The sequence below is a fragment of the Gossypium hirsutum genome, chromosome A05 (assembly GCF_007990345.1).
Source record: "Gossypium hirsutum isolate 1008001.06 chromosome A05, Gossypium_hirsutum_v2.1, whole genome shotgun sequence".
Taxonomy (NCBI): domain Eukaryota; kingdom Viridiplantae; phylum Streptophyta; class Magnoliopsida; order Malvales; family Malvaceae; genus Gossypium; species Gossypium hirsutum.
In genome coordinates, this window is record NC_053428.1 from 84,866,807 (window position 1) to 84,886,343 (window position 19,537).

Genomic DNA, 19,537 nt, shown 5'->3' on the forward strand with positions numbered 1-19,537 from the left:
CATGGGCATGTGTCTAGGGTGTGTGGATTTCGAGAATCGTGTGTGATAACAACTAGAAGTTTCAATTTTTAGGTTTTTGGCACTTTAAAATGGTATAAATAAGGAAACAAAATAGTAGGGAAGCAGCCGTCATAGAATAGCACAAAAAGTACCCAAATGAACACCATTGAAGTTGATTTCGAAGTAATTATCCATCAAGATTCAAGAGTCCAAGATGATTTCCAAGCGAGTTATCACGAGTTTCTTTTATTTGAGTGGATATATTGTATTTTTTATGTTTTTTCTTACAATTACGAACTAATTCTCATAATACCTTGGGGATATGAACCCTAGGATGGATTCTATCGTTTGATTTCTAGCTTTATGTAGTAAAACCTTAGTTCTTTGTTTTCAACAATGAGTGCTTAATTGTTTTTGGGTTAATAATTCTAGAGTATTAATCCATGTTTGATGTGCATAAGTTTGAGGTTGAATAGACCCGTATTGTGATTAGATCTTGCATAATTGAATGGAGTTGCATGTAATCCTAGAAATAGGATGATATAAATCTACCAGATTAGATTCAAATCTAACAGGTGGATCCATAAAGCAAATTAATGCAATAATAGAGGTTTTAATTAGAAAGAAATTTTAATTAATCAACCTAGAGTTAGTTGATCTTATGCTTGAAAGAGATGTTAACATAAATTAGGGATTTCTACGGATAAAAGAAACTAAGAAAGGAAATTGCATATATTAGATTGAGAATTATAGATGAAGTCTAGGTTGATCCTTATCTAGTTATTATTTTGTCATTTGGTTGATATTTGATTATTTTTGTGTTTTATTTCTTTGACGCATTCGTTAGTTAATTTTAGTTTTAATCAATCTTTTGAATTATTAGGTTAGATAATAAGAAGACGATATTACTAGTAATTGTAGTCCTCGAGGGAATGATATATGTGCTCACCATAATTATACTATTAATTGATAGGTGCACTTGCCTTAGTCAATTTATTCGTTAGTTTAGTAGACATCAGAGAAGATTTATCCCAAAGAGATTAAGGATATCATATAAGGGTTATACACTTATGACAAGGTCATTGGACTAGTATTAATCAAGTTGCTTTTGTAATGATATGTCATTAGGGAGAGCACATTCACGATACTATAGTGGAAAGACGTTGTGACTGAATGAATTTATAATTAATAAGCGAAAAGTTGAAACATAACTAGAAATCATTTGGGCCCTAACCACATATGTCCAATCGAACCCTCCACTAGCTCGTTGAAACCTAAAATGAATTGCATGTTGAATCAAATGAATAGAAATGATAAAGTTAGAGAAATGGGAAACATTCGAAATTGAATATGGTTTTCTCTAAATGGAAATGACTTGAAAATTATTTTATGGTTCTTTGAATTATTAATTACTTAATTGATTAATTGAAGTTCATAAATGGAATTCAATTAATTAGTCATAGTGAATCCGTTGAATCTAAAAATATTAAATATATTTTCTCATAGATTCTTTTACGATAAAGTTGTCATGATTTTAATGGAATTAAAATTGAGTTAAGAAAATTATTTAATTAGGAAATTAATTAATTTATTTAAATTAATTTATGATGTTTATTTTGGGAAATAGAAAAACAAGTATTGAGTTGGATTGAATTATAAAGTATTGGGTTAAAAGTTCAGGAAGTATTTATAATTACACCCGATATGGGAGAGGACCAAAAATCCCCTCATGCTAATATTAGGGATTACAATATATTTAACTAGGGTTGTCGCCCCCCACTAATCCTAGTTCGATTAGGATTTTGTTTTTTCTATTGAAATAAACTTCTACTAATTCGATAAGGGCTTTACTTCTTCTCCCTATAAATAGATGACATCGATAGAGCTAAATATACAACTTTGAGATATTGTCATTCTGGCCAAAAATAGTGAGAATTTATTTTCTAAGTATAAATTATATTTTCTGGAATAGCAATTCTATCAGTTTCTATTGAAGAGAGATTTGTTTTCCAACTGAAAGTAAAATCAATAATATTTGGTTTTGTGTTTAATTTCAATTGGTTCGAGCCCACAGTTGAAGCAGTTTGTAGTACGAGAATAGTGAAAAAGGCTATTTAGTTGAAATCCGGGAATGATAAGGATCCGTCTAGCCAAAAACACATGTGCTATTTCGATAAAGGGTTCATTGCTATAAGTATCACAAATCGGCTCGATTTTTTAAATTTTAATTTTCTAATGTTCAACAAAACCATTTTTGAATCGGAATTTTTCCAACAATTAATGTCACAGCCTATTTGTTCTATGTTTATAGTACAAATCGATATTGAAATTTTCTCTCTTTTTCATGTGTGATTAATTTTGATAAAATGTGACATTCTTGTAATTATATGCATGTCTAGGGGAATGTATGCGAATAAATGTATGCTATTATTTTATTATTTTATATGATAAAATAATTTTGTCAAAGTTGTGATTCCTAGAAAATTAAATGTAATTACTATTAATATTCAGGAATGTATAAAGTAGATCGTGCACAATCATTGGAAAGACGAAAATGTTCAAGTGTACACAATTACGACAAGTAACAAAGTGATAAGAATCGAGTATTGTTTCCACAGGGACTATATAGAAAAAAAAACACTTTTTTGAAATAAAGACTAAAAATTTGGTGATGGAAAATTATTTTAAAGGAGTGAGCTATGCTATTATCTAAACAAAAATTGTAACACAAGGTAAATGATACAAATTAAACTAAATTGTAACACAAGGTAAATACAAGATTTTTAAAAGTTTAATCAATATGATATAATTGTGTTAGATTAACCTTATTCTTTAACTCAAAATTATTAAAACAATATTCATGATGTTATGGATAATTCCATGGAAACTTGGTTCTTTGTTAACCGATTCAGTCCTACTTATAAAATTATTGAACCTCTCTAACATATGTCTATGTTAAATTAATTAAATAATTTTCATAAGCAGACATAAGAGATAGTGAAGTAACAATATATTTCTATACTTATACAAATTTAATCAAACTTTAGGTTATGCAAAGCAATAATATATGTCAATACTATCACTCATTTAATCTAATTTATCCTAAAAAGATTTAACATGCACCATTTAGATTATGTGTCAATTAATTATAATTTCAATCTAATTAATTAATTAATTCATTTGCATTCTCACACTTATAATGCAAGAATAACATAAACGTGTTTTTATCTAAATTAACAACTAACCAACACCTATAACATCAAAACATAATTTTAATAATTTAAGAAGGTAGAATGCGATCAATCTAACACTAACACAATTTAAGTCATTTTAATTAAATCAAAAGCATCAAAAAAATTAGCAAACATGTTCATAACCTCAAAACAAATTAAAAAGAATAAAGAGAAAGGACTAGAAGAGAAAGCCAGTATTTCTTCGAAGTCAAACTAGTGTGTGTCCCCTTTCTTCCTTCTGCTTTGATCTATCGATTAGAGGCCTCCAAGATGTTGAATGTTGCTTCTCCAAGGACTTGCAAAACTATTTTTCAAGAGAGAAGCAATCGAAAATGGGAAAAGGAAAGAATAAGAAAATGAGAAAAATGGATGAGAGGTGAGTGAATTGTTTGCTTTTGAAAGGCAAGGAGGATGGCTAGTTATAGTGGCATGGGATGATAAAAATAGCATGGGAGAGCCTTGATTTTCTCTTCCCATGGTTGACCCTTGATTATAAGAGAATGACTTTGAATGGTCTTGCTAAAAATAGCTATGTGCTTGAAAAGTGGAAGGGTTAGAATGGTTATAAGGAGAAGTTTAGGGGTCATTTTTTAAATTATTGGAATTAGCTTAAAATAGCTTATTTAGGTAGTAATTTGGGATGATTTGGGCTGCTCTCCCTTTTTTTGGATCAATCCTCTTCAAATGAATATTTTGGGCCTTTTTCTCTGCATCAAGTTGTCTAATTTTAATCATCCTGATTGAAATTTGCATCATGTTGCGAAGGTACTATAATAATTTGATCTTCCCAATGGTGAATTCTGAAACTAGTATTTCTTCCGTTGCATAAAACTGCTGAAAATTGGCATACTTTTATAAGTTTAGCATAAAAATAATTAAAAATATAAATTTGTCTCTAATTTGTCCAATTAAGATATTTTGTAATAAAATTATAAAATATATGTTGAGAAGAGCTCATAATTTGCAAGAATTGTCAGTTAGAAAGTGTTAAAAAGGTCTATATATTTTTGAGTTTCCAATCATCTCCAAGCAAGATTTTATATTATTATTTTGGAATAAATTATGTGAGCCCAAAACGGACATAAAACCTATGTAACCAATATTTTTCGACAAAACCTGAAAAACCAAACACATCCAGGTTGATCAAGAAGATGCAAACTTGACTTAACCAAGCCAACAGTAGACAACAGCGATTTGATAGCAGCCTAGCAGAGGCCAGCGGAAGCCCAGATGCAATAACAGCAACAACATCATAGAAACAACAGCAAAAAAATAGTGATGACAACAATATGAATTAGTATAGCAACGGAAGCTTGTGGTGGCAAAACAAAAGACTTAAGATATGCTTTGGGGTGAATTTTGCAAAAAAAAATTTAGGATGGAATTATGGAAAGTTTGGCTTATCAGGGTCATTTAAATTTTATGTTTATATATGAAATAGCATGATGATATTTATTTGATTACCAATTTATGTTCGTGCATATGTATGATAAACATGCCATATGGTTTAAGGAAAGTGTGTCACATGTATTTGTCATACATATTTTAATCATTCATGATTGAAACTGGATATTAAAAACATTGCATGCTTTTAAAAGATTGAATGGGTTAAGTGTTGGGAAATTTGTTTATATAGTAGTAAACATGTAACTATTTTCTATTTATTTGAAAGATGAATAAATAGATAAATTTAATTTCACATTTCACTGTTATATGTTTTGTGTTTCTGTCTTTCATATTTTGCATACATAGCGAAATTGTGATAAGTAAATATGAGCTCAATGATTGTCTAAGTTCAAACTAATGATAAGTGGCACTGTAAGAATGTTTACATTGCGAGAAAGACAACTTACTTCAATAGATAACCTAAACGTGTTCGTAATCTTGTAAAAGAATCAAAGTGATCATTTGATTCAAATACTTAGAAGGATTATTATGTCGTCTAGAATTCCAATTAGGGAGATTTCTAGTCTTGGCTATCGTAGCAATTGACTTTACTTGTAGAGACATAGATGTACTCATTGAAAGAATGATGTGTTGGACTGGACCCAAGTTGAATTAATTCTAAATTTTTTTTGAATTGATTCACTTTTGACATTCATGGTGTGACTTACCTAAATCTTAAGTTAGTCACTAACCATGCATATGTAAATCATGTGTTTTGATATAAGTTGTAACATCTCGAAAAAGGGCCTAAATGGAATAGTGGTTGCGAAACCACAAATCTGAGATAGAAAAGTTTATTTCGATTAATTTTTTTTATGATTTACTGAGTGATTAGATGCATGTGTTAGAGTATTGATAAGAAATTTTATAGATTGCATGTTTAATTTGCCTATTAGGGCTTATTTGCAGAAGTTGCTATAATAGCCCGATTTAGGGCCTAAATGGAATGATGGTTTTAGAACCACGAATTCAAAGTCAAAAAATTTATTCCGATTAAGTTTCAAGGTTTATTTATTGATTAAAATATTGTGTAAAAATATCGTTAAGAAATTTTACTGATAAAGTGCTTAATTGGACTTTTAGGACTAAATTGCAAAAGTTGCAAAATATGTGTTCTAATTCATAAGTACTTGATTGAAATAGGGTTTTAAAGAGGAGGTCCTTAAATGGTAATTAGACCATTATATTTCGTTTGGACAAAAATGGGCATGAATAGGACAAAATTTTAAAGAAAGGCCTTAAGGGCATTTTAGTCATTTGGTAATTAAAAGAAATAAAAAGGAAAAATAAAGCCAAAATTGACTCATCTTTTTCATGGAGGCCGAAATTAGCATGGGGGAAGCCATGGCTAGGGTTTTCAAGCTTTCCAAGCTCAATAGTAAGTCCGTTCTAGCCCCGTTTTTCAAGTTCTTTATGTTTTTGGAATCCCGGTAACTTGATTAAGCTTATTCTAGCAATAATTTAAGCTAGGGTTCATATTTGGAAAAATACCCATAGGTGAAGTGTGTTTATTTTGATGTTTTATGGTAGAATATGAAGGCTGAAATTATGTTAAACAACTTTTGCTAAGCGGTTTTAAGCAAAAATGAGTAAAACAGCTTAATCGGTAAAAGTTGTTATTGTTCATAACTATGTGTTAGAGTGAGAATTTGATGTTTCCATAGAAGGGAAAAATGATCAGCATGTCATAAAACATAAGAATAATGGATGAAGTTTAATTCCCGAGCCTAGGGGTAAAAGTGTAAATATGCAAAAGTTTAGGGGAAAAATTGTAATTTTGCCAAAGTTTTGAGTTAAGGACTGTTTTGAATAGTACATTAATTAGATAAGTAAAATATGATGTTTTAGATCCCGAAAAATGAGATTTGAACATAAAATGGGAGAAAAATCGAAAATCGATAAAGTTGGTAAAATGGTCGTTTTAGTATCGAGGTAAGTTCATATGTATAATAAGCATTAATTTATGCATGTTTCAATATAAAATTAATATATTTACTATGATTGCCGAGGTGTTGAAAGTAAGTATAATTATGGTGATTTAAATGTTCAATATTAATTCGACACGGAAATGAGAAAGTATGTAAGTTTGTAAGTAAATAATACATTATCTTTATTACGTTTTTATATTTCAGCATATTTTATGTATTGTAGCTGATTTTTTAATCATAATTGACTATTGGAAGAATGGAATAAAGTATTAGAAAGTGAGATGCTTCCCGTTTGAACCTTCGGAATCGAAAGATACAGATGGTATGTAGCTAGGTCACATGTGTAATACGGGGTGTATACCATGTGTACAAGAGAGCTACGAGACATTATGAGGTAGCTAGGTCACATAGGTGATACTACAAGAGAGCTACGAGATAGATGTAGCTAGGTTGCATGTGTGGTTCCAGGTGAAGGACACCATGTAAACAAGAGAGCTACGAGATAAAGTGGCTAGGTCACATGGGTGATACTATGTGTACACCATGTGTACAAGAGAGCCAAAATTATGTGTATAATCAAGCTAGGTCACATGAGGGGTGCTAAGTGAAGGCCACTATGTGTACAGGAGAGCTTCGATTTTAAAGGTGGACTGTGTGCGATACCATCGCGTATCTGTTATTATTCCGAAGTGTTCAACTGGGAAATTGAGTAAATGAAATTGTGTATGACTTTGTGAAGATAAGTGTAAGTATATACGTGTGTAACTTATGAGTAATATGCTTGATATGTGATTGGAAATTGGAAAGATTGTTATGGGTAAGTGATGAATACAATTGAAGTGTGAAAGATCAGAATTGACAATAAAACTGTTCTGGATAGTTGCAGTGACGAGAATCTAAAAATTTACCAAAAATAGTAGAAATTGAATCAGAGACTGAATGAGATATCAAATTAAAGTTTAATGAGTCTATTTTCATAAGCAAAGGAATTCTATATTCTGAGATATTTAAGTTTCTATGAGACTGGTTCAGAATGACTACGTGATCCCCTGTTCTGACTTTGAAAAATCATTAAAAATTGTACAAAAATAATTATGGGATAAAATTTATATTTTTGAAATCCTTAATGAGTCTAGTTGCAAATAAAGTAAACGATAACATCATATGAGTTCTGTACGAAGAGAAAATTTATTTGTATTGAAGAGTGGTCAGGGAAGTTGAGCAGTGAAATAGGGGCAACTTCAATGAATAAACTGTACTAATTGGATAGACCAAAAATTCTGAAAATTTTATGATAAGAATATACGTGAATCTAGTTTCAATTAAAATTAACGGTTTGTAATTTGGAGTTTTTTAGCTCCAGAAATAAATAATTTAGCTGCTGGTACTCTGTTAGACAGCTTATTTTGAACCTGTTTATAATTGTAATAGTGAAAGTATGTGTGTTTGTGATGGTAATGTTCCGGGAACATATTGTGACTTTGTTTAATGTATGATAATGTATTGTTTATTAATATTTACATATTTACTTACTAAGATATAATGCTTACTCCCTTCCTTTCCTTTTTCCTATAGTGTCGCAGATGTTAGCTCGAGTTGGAGGTCGCTGGAGGTTAAATCACACTATCAAAATATTGATCGATATATAAAGGTTTTGAAGTATTTTTAAGTCTTTTGCATGTATTGGGACTCGTTTAATTATTATTAAGTTGCTAGGTGCTGGCCTAAAATACTGACCTATGTTATTTGAAGGACTCTATTGTATAAAGTCATTTAATGTAGATAGTCTTGAATATGTTTGAAAAGTTTAAAATTGATGAAATTTTATGTCTCGGTTTTAAATGATTACAAGTACTCAAGTCCAGTAATACCTCGTACCCTGTTCTGGCGTCGGATACTGGTAAGGGGTGTTATATAAGTGGAGGCTTATGCTCTAAAAATGATAGAGACGATAGTCGGTATGTTGGGTACATGACTTGTGTGTGGCATGACTTTACTAGTAGTAATGGAATTCATAACTCGATTAAAGAGTTAATGAAATCCTCTCACTGGCAATATGTGAATTGATAAATATTAAACGTGACCACAGGTTGCTTGTTCTCATATGAACAACTTATCACAGTCATTACTTGACAGTGATAATAATAATCATTAAGAAGACACAATGGTGACAATGAGATAAAATAAGACTGTATTCACTGAATGGATTTAACTCAAAGGAATCAAGGATATCATATGAGGGTAACACACACATGGAAAGGTCATTGGACAAAACAATTAGATGAATTGTTTTCGTAAAAAGTATATAATAAGGAGTTTTCAATCATGATGCTTCTTGTGGACTAACTCTATGATTAAGTAAATTGTGAATTATCAGAACGATACTTCTGGACATAATTGCAATTGCTCGAGACTAAATGTATATGTCTGATTGGTCCCTCCGCTAGCTCAACAAAAGCTCAATCAGATTGCATTTGAATCAGAAGAAAATTATACAACTTTGGAAATAATTTAATTGACTCGATTTATTCGATATGGAATTAAATTTATTCGATATGGAATTAAATTAGGTGGTCGTGTGAATTATTCAATTAGAGAATTTGATTAAATAATTTTCTTGAAAAATTAATTTGGAAAACCTCATGATTTTTGAGAAAATTAATTTTAATCAAGTAAAATTAAATTAATCAAATTAATTAAAATAAATAAGATACTTTTGGAAATTAATTTTCAAGTCAGACAATTGGCCCAATGGGTAACTGAACTTGAAAATTGGACCCGTGATCAAAAATTAAACTTGAGAACCAAAACTCGAGATTGAATCCCAAAAACTTGTTGAATTGGGCCCTATGTATGAAATTGGGTCAATGATCCAATCAGTTACCAGATCGAACCGGCCTGGTAGTCATTAGCCTTGACTGAACTGATAGCATTCAAACTAGTCAAGCCCATTTAGGCAAAACAACGACGGTTTGAGGTGTCGAGGGAGTTGCGTTGACAATGGCACCGCCGAGCATAGCGGTTGCGACAGCGACAATCCAACAATTGACAAATGGTTGGTGGCAGTGGTTTTTCGGTAGTAGAGTAATGGAAAAATTAGAATCCTAGTGGGACTCTAGGTAACTTGATTTCAAATTAACTTTTCTAAAGATAATATTGTTTTAATAAATTTAATATTTATCTAGATAGTATTTTATTAATTTAATATTTATTTAGATAATATTTTTTAATTTAATATTAATGTGATTAATTCTAATCCTACTTGAACTCTCTCTAAATTCTCCCTATATAAAGAGAGCATGAATCACTATTCTCATAAATTGAATTCAAGAAAAGATATAGAGAAAAAATTCTCTGAAAATTTATTTTAGAAAATTATAGAGATATTTTTATTATTTACAACTTGATCCCAAAAGTTTAAAAAAATTACAAAATTTCCTTACTGGTAATTTTGTGAAAAATTTTCTGATTCGAAGTGAGCTCACACTAGATAAACGTGAGCTTGAGGATAGCAGAAAAGACTACTCAATCGAAGCATTCATCCTAAACGAATCATAAAGGTACAATTGTGTAAGTGTTTATTGTTTTTGGAAAACAATTTAAAACTCTAGTTTTCCCATAAACCTATTTTTCGCTACATTTTTTGAACCCAATTTTCTAACAAGAAGGTTCCTAAACAAGACCGACAATCTCAATCAAAATAAAAAATACAAAATATATTAACATATTTGAATAGGAATCAAAATAAAAAGTTAACTAGAGTATTAAATTGCCAAAGAAGTGACAAGCTACAATAAAAAAATCTAACTAAATTAACATCTACACCAACTAAGCTCAGAAAAGAAAATGACCTAAACCTAAAGATGAATAAAAAAACTAACAACTAAGCTAAATAGATCAAATAAAGTTGGCTCATTTAAGCTAACAACCAAAAGGGTCTTTTAACAGTTGAAAAATTCAAACCCGCATTGACAAAATCACCCTTAAAATGTGTATTTTGACTTGGGTTTGTATTGGAAAAAAGACTACCCCTACAGTAATTTTCTCCCCACCAGGAAATGATGTCACGACATCCAAGCTTCAGTGTCACAACACCCTCAAAAGTGGCACAATTAAGGCTCTAGGGGTTCTCGATGTCACGACATCCACTGACTGATGTCACAACATCCTTGGTGATGACCACGATTTCTTCACTTCACAACTTTCAGTGAAATCGCGACCTCAGAAGCCCAGTTTTGTAATGTTGGGCTTAATGCCACGACTTTGTCGATAGTCCAGTCTAGGTCGGTTTCTTATTGGTGTCTTGCACCCTTAAGGCAAAGGGACTCAGTGTCACGACATCCATAGCATCAATGTCACGACACCCATGTTGAATGTTGTTTGCCTTAAGATTGGGCCATTTTCGTCTCCCTACACCAACTCAAACACATCGTTAGGTTCCCCATGGCGTCATTTTACTAATTCGAGTCTCATAAGGAGTAGAACTAAAAAAATGATTTTTAATGATAAAAACTAAAAGTCAACAAAAGTATGTAAAAGAATCATAAATTTCTTGAGAGTAATGTCCCCAAGTGTTATGGAAAGCTTAATTTGACATATCAAATTACGACAGATTAGGAAGCCAAAGTGGGCTCTAAATATGGTGAAGGAAATGGTGGTCAAAAGGTTATTCAAAAGCATTGCTACCAAGAATGAGATAAAATGGTTGTTGCTCTATCGTGGGTTGCACCTGAACCATTTTCAATATGATTTTAGCATTCCAAAAGGTGAGTATGCCCTAAGTGCAGTGAGCGAGCATAAGCATGACAATGGGATTTTTACCTGCTATTCTATGTGTTAGAGGCAAGTTCCATTTTCTTGGTCATCCCTTCATTTGAATAGACCTCAATTATTATGGCATAGTCTCCAAATAACTTGTGAGGTCTACTTGGTGGATAATTATGAGGTATTTGATCTTCTGCTACAAACAAAGGGAGATTCCCCATATGAGAGCCTTCCAAAACCTCTATAACCTTACACAATTATACCAAACCACACAACCTGGACTGTTGTGTTTCACGAAACATCAAGGGCTAACTGTAGATAATTTTTTTTTTTTGGAAGACCAATAACTTGAATTTGGAAAAGAATAAGTACATCCTAGTATAGTTGAATTTTGGGAAGACTTTGGGTTCCCAGTTGTGTAGAGTATACCCCTATATGACATATGTGCATTCAAACCCTCCTTAGATGGTTATAAGGGTGCTCTAAGATAGTTCGATCACTTATGAAAGAGGAATCCCATCGTTGTACCTCGTGACATCAACCTTTGAAAGGTACAGAGGTTTCCGCACTCAGGTTTCTTTGAGGACTCGAATTTAAAGGAGTTTTGGGAGTTAATCAAACAAAATGGTAAGTTGGTGGACTCTACTAGAAATTTTGGAAAATTTTGTAACTATCGAGCAAATAATTGGATTTCAATTATGGTTTGGTTGGGTTGGAACTATCGGTTCCTTAGTGAGGGATAGAATAATTAGCAATGAATGGCTAGAAGGATTATGGAGACTGTTCTAAATTAGGGTTTATGTATGTGTATGATGGAGAAAAGAATTCTCCTCGATTATTTCATAACTTTCCTTTTCCTTATATTGTCTTCTTCAGATATTCCAAATAAGAGGAAAACTTAAGAGAGCCCTGCATAGAGTAGTGAACGTGTGAATTTAAATCTGGAAGTAAATAAATTGAAAAGCTTGTAAGTTTTCTTATCTTTCTATACTCGTGGATTTGGGGAAATATAAGAGTAAAGATTTTTTACTAAGATTCTATAAAATGGGTTTTGGGCTTTAAGGTTTGGATGACTTTTATTTAACCGATATATGGTTGTCGTGGTTAGCTATCAGGACGATGAAGGCTCCAGTATTTGGAAAAGCTAAGCTAATAAGGATAAAGGAGTTTAAGTGAGTTTCTATGTTTTGGCCCTGGGTTTATCGCTAATAATGCATTGTTTGAACTATTTGTGTTTGAGCTTGTCTGAAACTATGTTATATATGGAAATGGTAAATAAGTATGCTAAGTATGAATGGTAACCATGTAAACGTGTATGATGGTCATTAAATGTATATGAATTTACAAAGTTCTCAATTGTGAACGGTATGATATAATAATAAGTAATAAGTGTAATGACATGAGTATTATGCATGATTATATTGTATAAGGAGTACGGAGGAATTTACCATGATAGTGTAGATAATGATAGGAATAAATGGTGTATTGGAGGAATGGGCGGATTGAAATAGGGATTCAATAGGGTTTAGGCATCATCGAGGAATGGTATCTACTGGCTCACTAGAGTGATACCGAGACGATGGTCGGTCGACTCTATAGAGCGACATTGCGACGACGATTATTGATTGACTCGCTAAAGTGATACTGTGATGATGATTTATCGACTCTATAGAGCAACACTACGACAGTGATTTATAGGTACTATGGGATGACACCTCAAAAGAGATTTATTGATTCCTGTTAATCGAAAGTCCACCAAGACAGTAAACATGAGATCATATTATGTAAGACTATAGCTAAGCTATGGCAACATATAGAGTCTGCCAAAATAGTAAACATAGGATCATATTATGTAAGACCATAGCTGGGCTATGGCAACAAAAGAAGTTCGCGAGGAGGGTGAACCAGGAAACTGATAGGGTATAAAAAGGGAAACCACTGTATGACTCGAGTGGTGAGTAGTGCAATTGAATGAATACGGTGCATCTCAGAATACGGGTAAACAGAATAGTAAGAGAATATTCCAAACTAAGAAGATAAGAAAAGTTGTTAGACTAAGCTTGATAATAAGGGAATCTGCCAAATAGTGGTTGAAAAAGGAATTGGTATTTATGGTCTTAACAAGCAGAGGTAATAGAAGTGATACCCTCTTCAATGTATGGAGTATCCATCATTATTAGTTCACCAGTAGTTGGCAGTTAATATAACATTGGGTACAATAAGTGAGTCAAAGAAGCAGATTCTAGCAAATAGTCTGAGCGATAAGTCCATAGGGATCTACAAAAAAAGAGAATGTCAGGATAAGATCTCGTAGCTCAGGAAAGGTTGTAAGACCATCAATCAAATAATTCTATGGAGGAATAATTTGAGTGGAAGCCTATTGGAAACTTATTGGAAGAAATGGAAATCCATTAGAACTATTTAGCGCAGAGAAGAACATGTAGGGATACCAAGACAGTAGATAGTCTGCTAGGAACTATCTATTAATTGGGGTATCTTACAAAGTTTAGACTAAGGTGAAAAAATTACTTCGAGGTTACATTATGAATTCGAGTCTGTCAAGGAATATAAAAAAAAAGAGCGTTAATTCAGTCGGCCAAGTTTCAAGTTCAAATCTACAAATAAGGATTTTAGAAAGAGACTTGATTCGAAAAAGGGATCAAGCATAGCATAAATCGAAAAGTACATTACCGTCGAAATAATACAAGTGATCCTTATGGGGTTTAGAGTAGATTAAAGGGACCCGTCGCTGTGGCAAAGTCTTGGTTAAAACGCCAATAGGTGTTGCCAGTCCATGATGACAAACATGGGTATTCAGGGATGAGACATATAATGGAAGGTACAAGGAAAAAAATTGGGATAAGTTAAACAAGTTTAAGAGTCATAAGAGGCAAGGTTTGATAGAACTTAGTTGTGGCTAGAGTTTATGTCCACCGGTAGTTAGTTTAGAGGAAACAAGGCATCAGTTACACCCACGAAGTTTATAATTTCTTCCAGGGAAAAACAGGGAGTTTACATCTGTGCACAAATTTTCATTTTTCTACATTTCAAGAAGTTTTATGTGTATATCAATTTACAAGAACTCACTAAGTCCTTCTGAACTTATGAGATTTACTGCTTGTATGCAGGGTAAATGAAGACTTGAGGATTGAGTGGAGGGACCAAGCCAAATGTCGTCAGATGCTAGTGTTGGGCACAGTAACTGTTTCATGTATGTAGAGGGGCACCCTTAGAGGCCACGCCTCAGGGACTATGTCAAAACATTTGTATCAAGTTTTAATCTAAAATTTGTAAATAATTGTTAGACTTAATAATATTTCAATGTTGAAAGAATTTATCATTTGTATGATAAAGAGTTTTTGTGGAACTCAAATTTCAGAATTTGAGAATTGTTTAAGTATCTAATTAAATTAAGTATTTTGTTAATATACTTGGATTGATTTACCTCGACCTGGCGATCGGGTCAGTTATAGGGCATTACAGAGGTATGGTTGTTTGGAATCAACTCGAATGGTTGCAAGAGCAATGGCTTGGCCTAAGGTTTGTAAACAAGGTGATGTCTAGAGGGTGGTTGAGATCGTCGAATGGTTGTTGAACCTGTGTTGACTAGAGAAGCTTCGGTGGGTGGGGAAGGGGGAAGAGAAAACAAAGGTGATGTCTAAAGGGTGGTTGAGATCCTTGATAAAAAAGAAGAAAAGTGTAGTGGAGGGTCTAAGTCCTTTGAGCTTGCCAATTTTGAAGGCATTAACATTATTATTGCTGATGATACATGGCTTGCAAAACTGTTTGTTGTACCTTCCCCCTCACAACCTGTAGGTGAGGAAATGTCTAATGATAGTTCAATCCTTGTAATTTAACTCTCTTTAGATAAAGAGAAGACTTCTTTGGATGTCCCTCTACTAGATGTGGCCATGAACGCATCTACCCTTCAAGAGTATCTTAAGCAACAAAATAAATGGGCAAACTTAGGTTAGGAGGGTCATCTAGAAAAAGCTAGACATATTAGTTGCCCATTTTGTCTTCCATAGTTATCTTCTTCAATAGTTTATTGTTTTGGACTATTGTTTTAAGACTAATCATTTCTTTCATATTTGCAGAAACTTCAAATGCTATTCCTAAAAAAATGAATGCTAGTTTCATGGGCTTTGTCTTAAGGAGTGCCAATGAAGGCATTAGCCAAAAAAGGGTTGGAAATTCTAAGTGGCCTAAGCAAAAAAGGGTTCGGTCCAAAACTATTATCGTCTGTGCTTACGGGGTTCATGCTTGCCACTAAAGAGCTCCTCTCCCCTGCCCCTGTTGTCCACTACTTGCCGTGACTTTGAAAGGTGGGTCTACCGTTAACAAGATAGAGGGTGTGGCTGCAACTACTGCTGAGATCACTACTAGAGAGGCCTTCGGTGACTTTTTTCCAACAATGATTGTTGAAGGCTGATTAGAGGAGCCTTAAGTGGCTAGAACAATATTAGAGCTAAAACGTGAGAGTAGTGCTAGAAAGCTACCACCGTGAGGCTTTTCTTAGGCATTATTGTTGACAGCAGTGTTGATTATTAATATGAATAGCACTGCCTTTCGTCTATTATTTGTATTATTGCAATAAAGAGTTGTGTTTTCATTTGCACAATAGCTGTAATGATAAAATTTCGTGGTTGCTTTCTTTCTTCTTTATGTTGTAAAAAGAACTCATAACCAATTTGCTTTTCATATAGATCTTCGTATGAAATGATGGAATCCTTTTCTTTTATGGAAGCGAAAAATCTCCTGAATTCAAGCCCTAGGCCATTCAGAACAAATGCAAGGAAGTCTTACTTACAAGCAAACAAAGAACGAAGAGAAATAAGGAAAAACTAAGCATAAAACACATAAAAAAATAAAATCCAATGCCTAAGGAGGCAGTGGCACTGCCGAACCATCCAACATTTGTAACCGCAACAACCAACTCTCATCCTGCAGCAGGAGACTTCCATGGAGACATTGTACAACATCAGGCCCTCCTATACAAAAACCCCACACCAAGAGAGAAATAAGCAAGCTAAAACAACTCAAGTAAGCCTCAGGAAAAAAAGAAGAGGCTCAAATCATTCCAAAATGGAAGACCAGCTGCTACCACCACGAGATTTGTCTGGAGGAGCCATCAAAACCAGTAAATCACCCAAGGGAGTTATTGTTCGAAGGGGAGGGAGTGGTTGGTCGCCTACAAATGGAGCAAAGGTTTAGGTTTGGATAAAAGTAGTGGCAAAGGCAGAAAATTTTTTTAGGGAGGGAAAAATTAAATTATAATTTTTACAATAGTAAAAATGCAAGTTCACCATTTTAATAGCCTATATCTTTATAATTTTTAAAAGATTAAATTAATTTTTTTTATTTTTAGGGGGGCAAAGTATCATTTTATCTTTACTAATATAAAATTTTAAAAATTTTTGAAGGGTAAACGGGAAAGGTGTAGGTTGGAATTGCAGGTTACAAGCCGCACAGCAAAATTGAATATAATGTGAAGTTGAAAACGATATCAATTGTCTGCATTTTTACGTTAAATACAAAAATTAAGTTGTCATCTAACAAGACTTTTGTAATCTAATATTGTCTTGCACAGAAAAACAGGCTACAAGTACACATCGTTTACATTTTTACTCAAATATGATTTTACAAAAAAAAAAAAAGCAAAAAGGCTTGGGTTTACACATGTTCCTAGTAGCAGAGGCAGCCATTGACTCAAGAAACACACATACACATTTATTACCTTTTTACATTTTACAAACATTAACTTTTTTCATGAACATAGAAATTCAGTTACTCTTACATAAAACATGTTCCAAGCCCTTGAGAAATACCTGATCTTATTTGAAGACGATGTAGTAGGTTTGTATGAAGGTGAGGATCAAAAAGGTAGCCACAGCAAATCCAGAAACAATAGCCCATGGCTTACCCAAATAGTTATGCTTATAAAAAGCATTCCATCTAGACTGCCATTGATGACAATATTCATTCACGTTCTCACAAAGCCTCAAATAATGGAACTCTTTCACATAAGAATCATGATATAAGGCCTTAAAGAACTTGGTCGAGTCTTCAGGAATCAGCCAATTGTCGATAATTCCGGTACCACAAAGTATGTCCAAGTCCTTGGAAGTGTTAATGAGGTGACTTAGAAGAATGACATAAGATGCGACTCTAGGACTACAATTTGGGTAACATTGTTCAAAACTAATCAGATTCCTGAAAATGGTTTCTGTGGTTTCTTGGATAAGCAAAGATGGCATTTCAAGGATTCCATTTCTAAACCTTATATCCAAGATGCTACTCGATGAAACTCTTCGAAACTCAATTCCGGCTTCTTTAATACTTGTGGCAGAAGGAAAGGGTTGCCACCCCAAGCAATGCTGGCTATCTTCACCACTGTATGGTAAAATCAATGACTTCCTTAATAAGTCTAGAATATGTTTGATTTCCTGGTTGGCAAAAAGGTGAGGTTCAATGGAATGTTCATCAGATGAGAAAATGTTACTAAAGAACTGAAGGGTAAGTTCAACTAGAGACTTGGCTTCATTTGGACTAGCAGTCAAGCTAAATATGCGTTCAAGCACTAGCCATGGTATTTGATTTTCTAGCAAAATCAAATCATGAAACAAGTACTGCAACATACATGACATGGTGAAAACAGGGTCATCCTCATCTTTGGACACCAACTTAGCATCCTTGCGGAACAGCTCAACAATAAAGCACGCATCAAGCACCAAAATTTTCACAAATTCATCATGGCTGAAACCGATTGTACCTGCATAACATGCCCGAGCCTCTTCCTCGACCTCTTTGATGACATCAATGCACTGCTTCAACCTCGCTTCCGGTGAATGTGATCGAGCGACAAGGCATTGCAGATACTTGGATTTGATCTTTTCAGTCTGAGTCAAGTTCGGTTTGCCATGGTGAAAGGGCCCGAATGAAAATGCATTGGGGATGTATGCTTCTTCTTTGTGCCTGTAAAGTATGCTTGGTGTCTTGAAGATGCAACATGTAGATGGCAGAAAATTATTACCCACCATCATATTTTCCAGGGAAGATGCCACAGATTCAGTAGGACAATCGATACAAACAACATGATCTGATCTTCCATCCAATGCTTTTATGTTGGTGATGTTCATATTCTTTTCCCCTTCCTTTTTTCAGACAAAACACAAAAGTGACAGATAACAAAAGAACAAGGAAAAATGTCGAGAATTAATATGGAAAAAACAAAGCAGAAAAGAGAGTTCAGGTTGTGCAGGTTTCAGTCCTAAAATCTGAAAACAAAAGTGTGATGGAAATTGAGTTTGAGTAGTTGGAAAAACCCATGGTGATCTGACAAAGTGAAAGAAATATAGATATAAATAAGCATGGTTATATATTCTGGAGCTAAGTTTGTGTTAGTCCTAAGTGTAAACTATTGGGGAATACTATGTGTGTGTGTGTGTGTGTGTGTGTGTGTGTGTAGCAGTAGTTAATAAGTGGGAATAAAGCAATTAAAAGAATAAAATATTATAAAGATAAAAGCAAAAGTTAAAAGCATGCCTAATTTTTAATATTTATTTCTTCCTGGCTTGTAAAACGTGGTAACTAATTTTAATTAATAAACCTATTATTCTTATTCTTATATAAAGACTTATTATTTTATTTAAAAAATTAACTCCTGGATTCTACTCTTCATTTTTCTATTTGCTAAAGCATAAATGGAACCTTATCCAGCCTATACTATTGGTGTTGCTTGAAAATCAAGTTTTCCAAACCAAAGTATTTTCTTCATAAAAAGAAAATCAAATTTAACTCTCTTCTTTTTATCTTCTATATTTTCGAGATTTTTTATTTATATTATTTTTTAAATTTAAACTCATCTTCTCCTTTACAAATATAATCAATAAAATTATCAAGTAAACAAAATTTAAGTTCGACTTTAATGTTCCACGTCTCACTCTCTGAATGTTCCCTGGAGGCCAAAGCTTAAGCCCCCACAATTTCCTCTCCCCAATAAACAATAAATCAGATTGTGACAGCCCAACATTTTCACACCCTTAATGAGTCCTCAAATTATCTATAACTAATTTCCATCATATCATTTATACTTATTTTCTATTTTTTTCATTGACACATAATTTTAATAGTTTTTTATTCTAAACTTCAAATTTTATAAACTTT

At 33.1% G+C, this 19,537-nt stretch overlaps 1 protein-coding gene across 2 annotated transcripts; it reads right to left on the reverse strand.

Moving 5' to 3' along the window:
• Positions 1-16,045: 16,045 nt before the first annotated feature.
• On the reverse strand, positions 16,046-18,796 carry LOC107957600 (UPF0481 protein At3g47200). Of its 2 annotated transcripts, none has more exons than XM_016893141.2 (2): positions 17,200-18,796; positions 16,046-16,362 (listed from the first exon to the last, which is right to left on the reverse strand). In XM_016893141.2, exon 1 carries the CDS (start codon positions 18,508-18,510, stop codon positions 17,206-17,208), a length of 1,305 nt encoding a protein of 434 aa, XP_016748630.1. In that variant the 5' UTR covers positions 18,511-18,796; the 3' UTR covers positions 16,046-16,362; positions 17,200-17,205. The 2 variants fall into 2 exon arrangements, with proteins under 2 accessions (XP_016748630.1, XP_016748629.1); XM_016893140.2 differs by having other exon boundaries at positions 16,047-16,562.
• Positions 18,797-19,537: the final 741 nt, after the last annotated feature.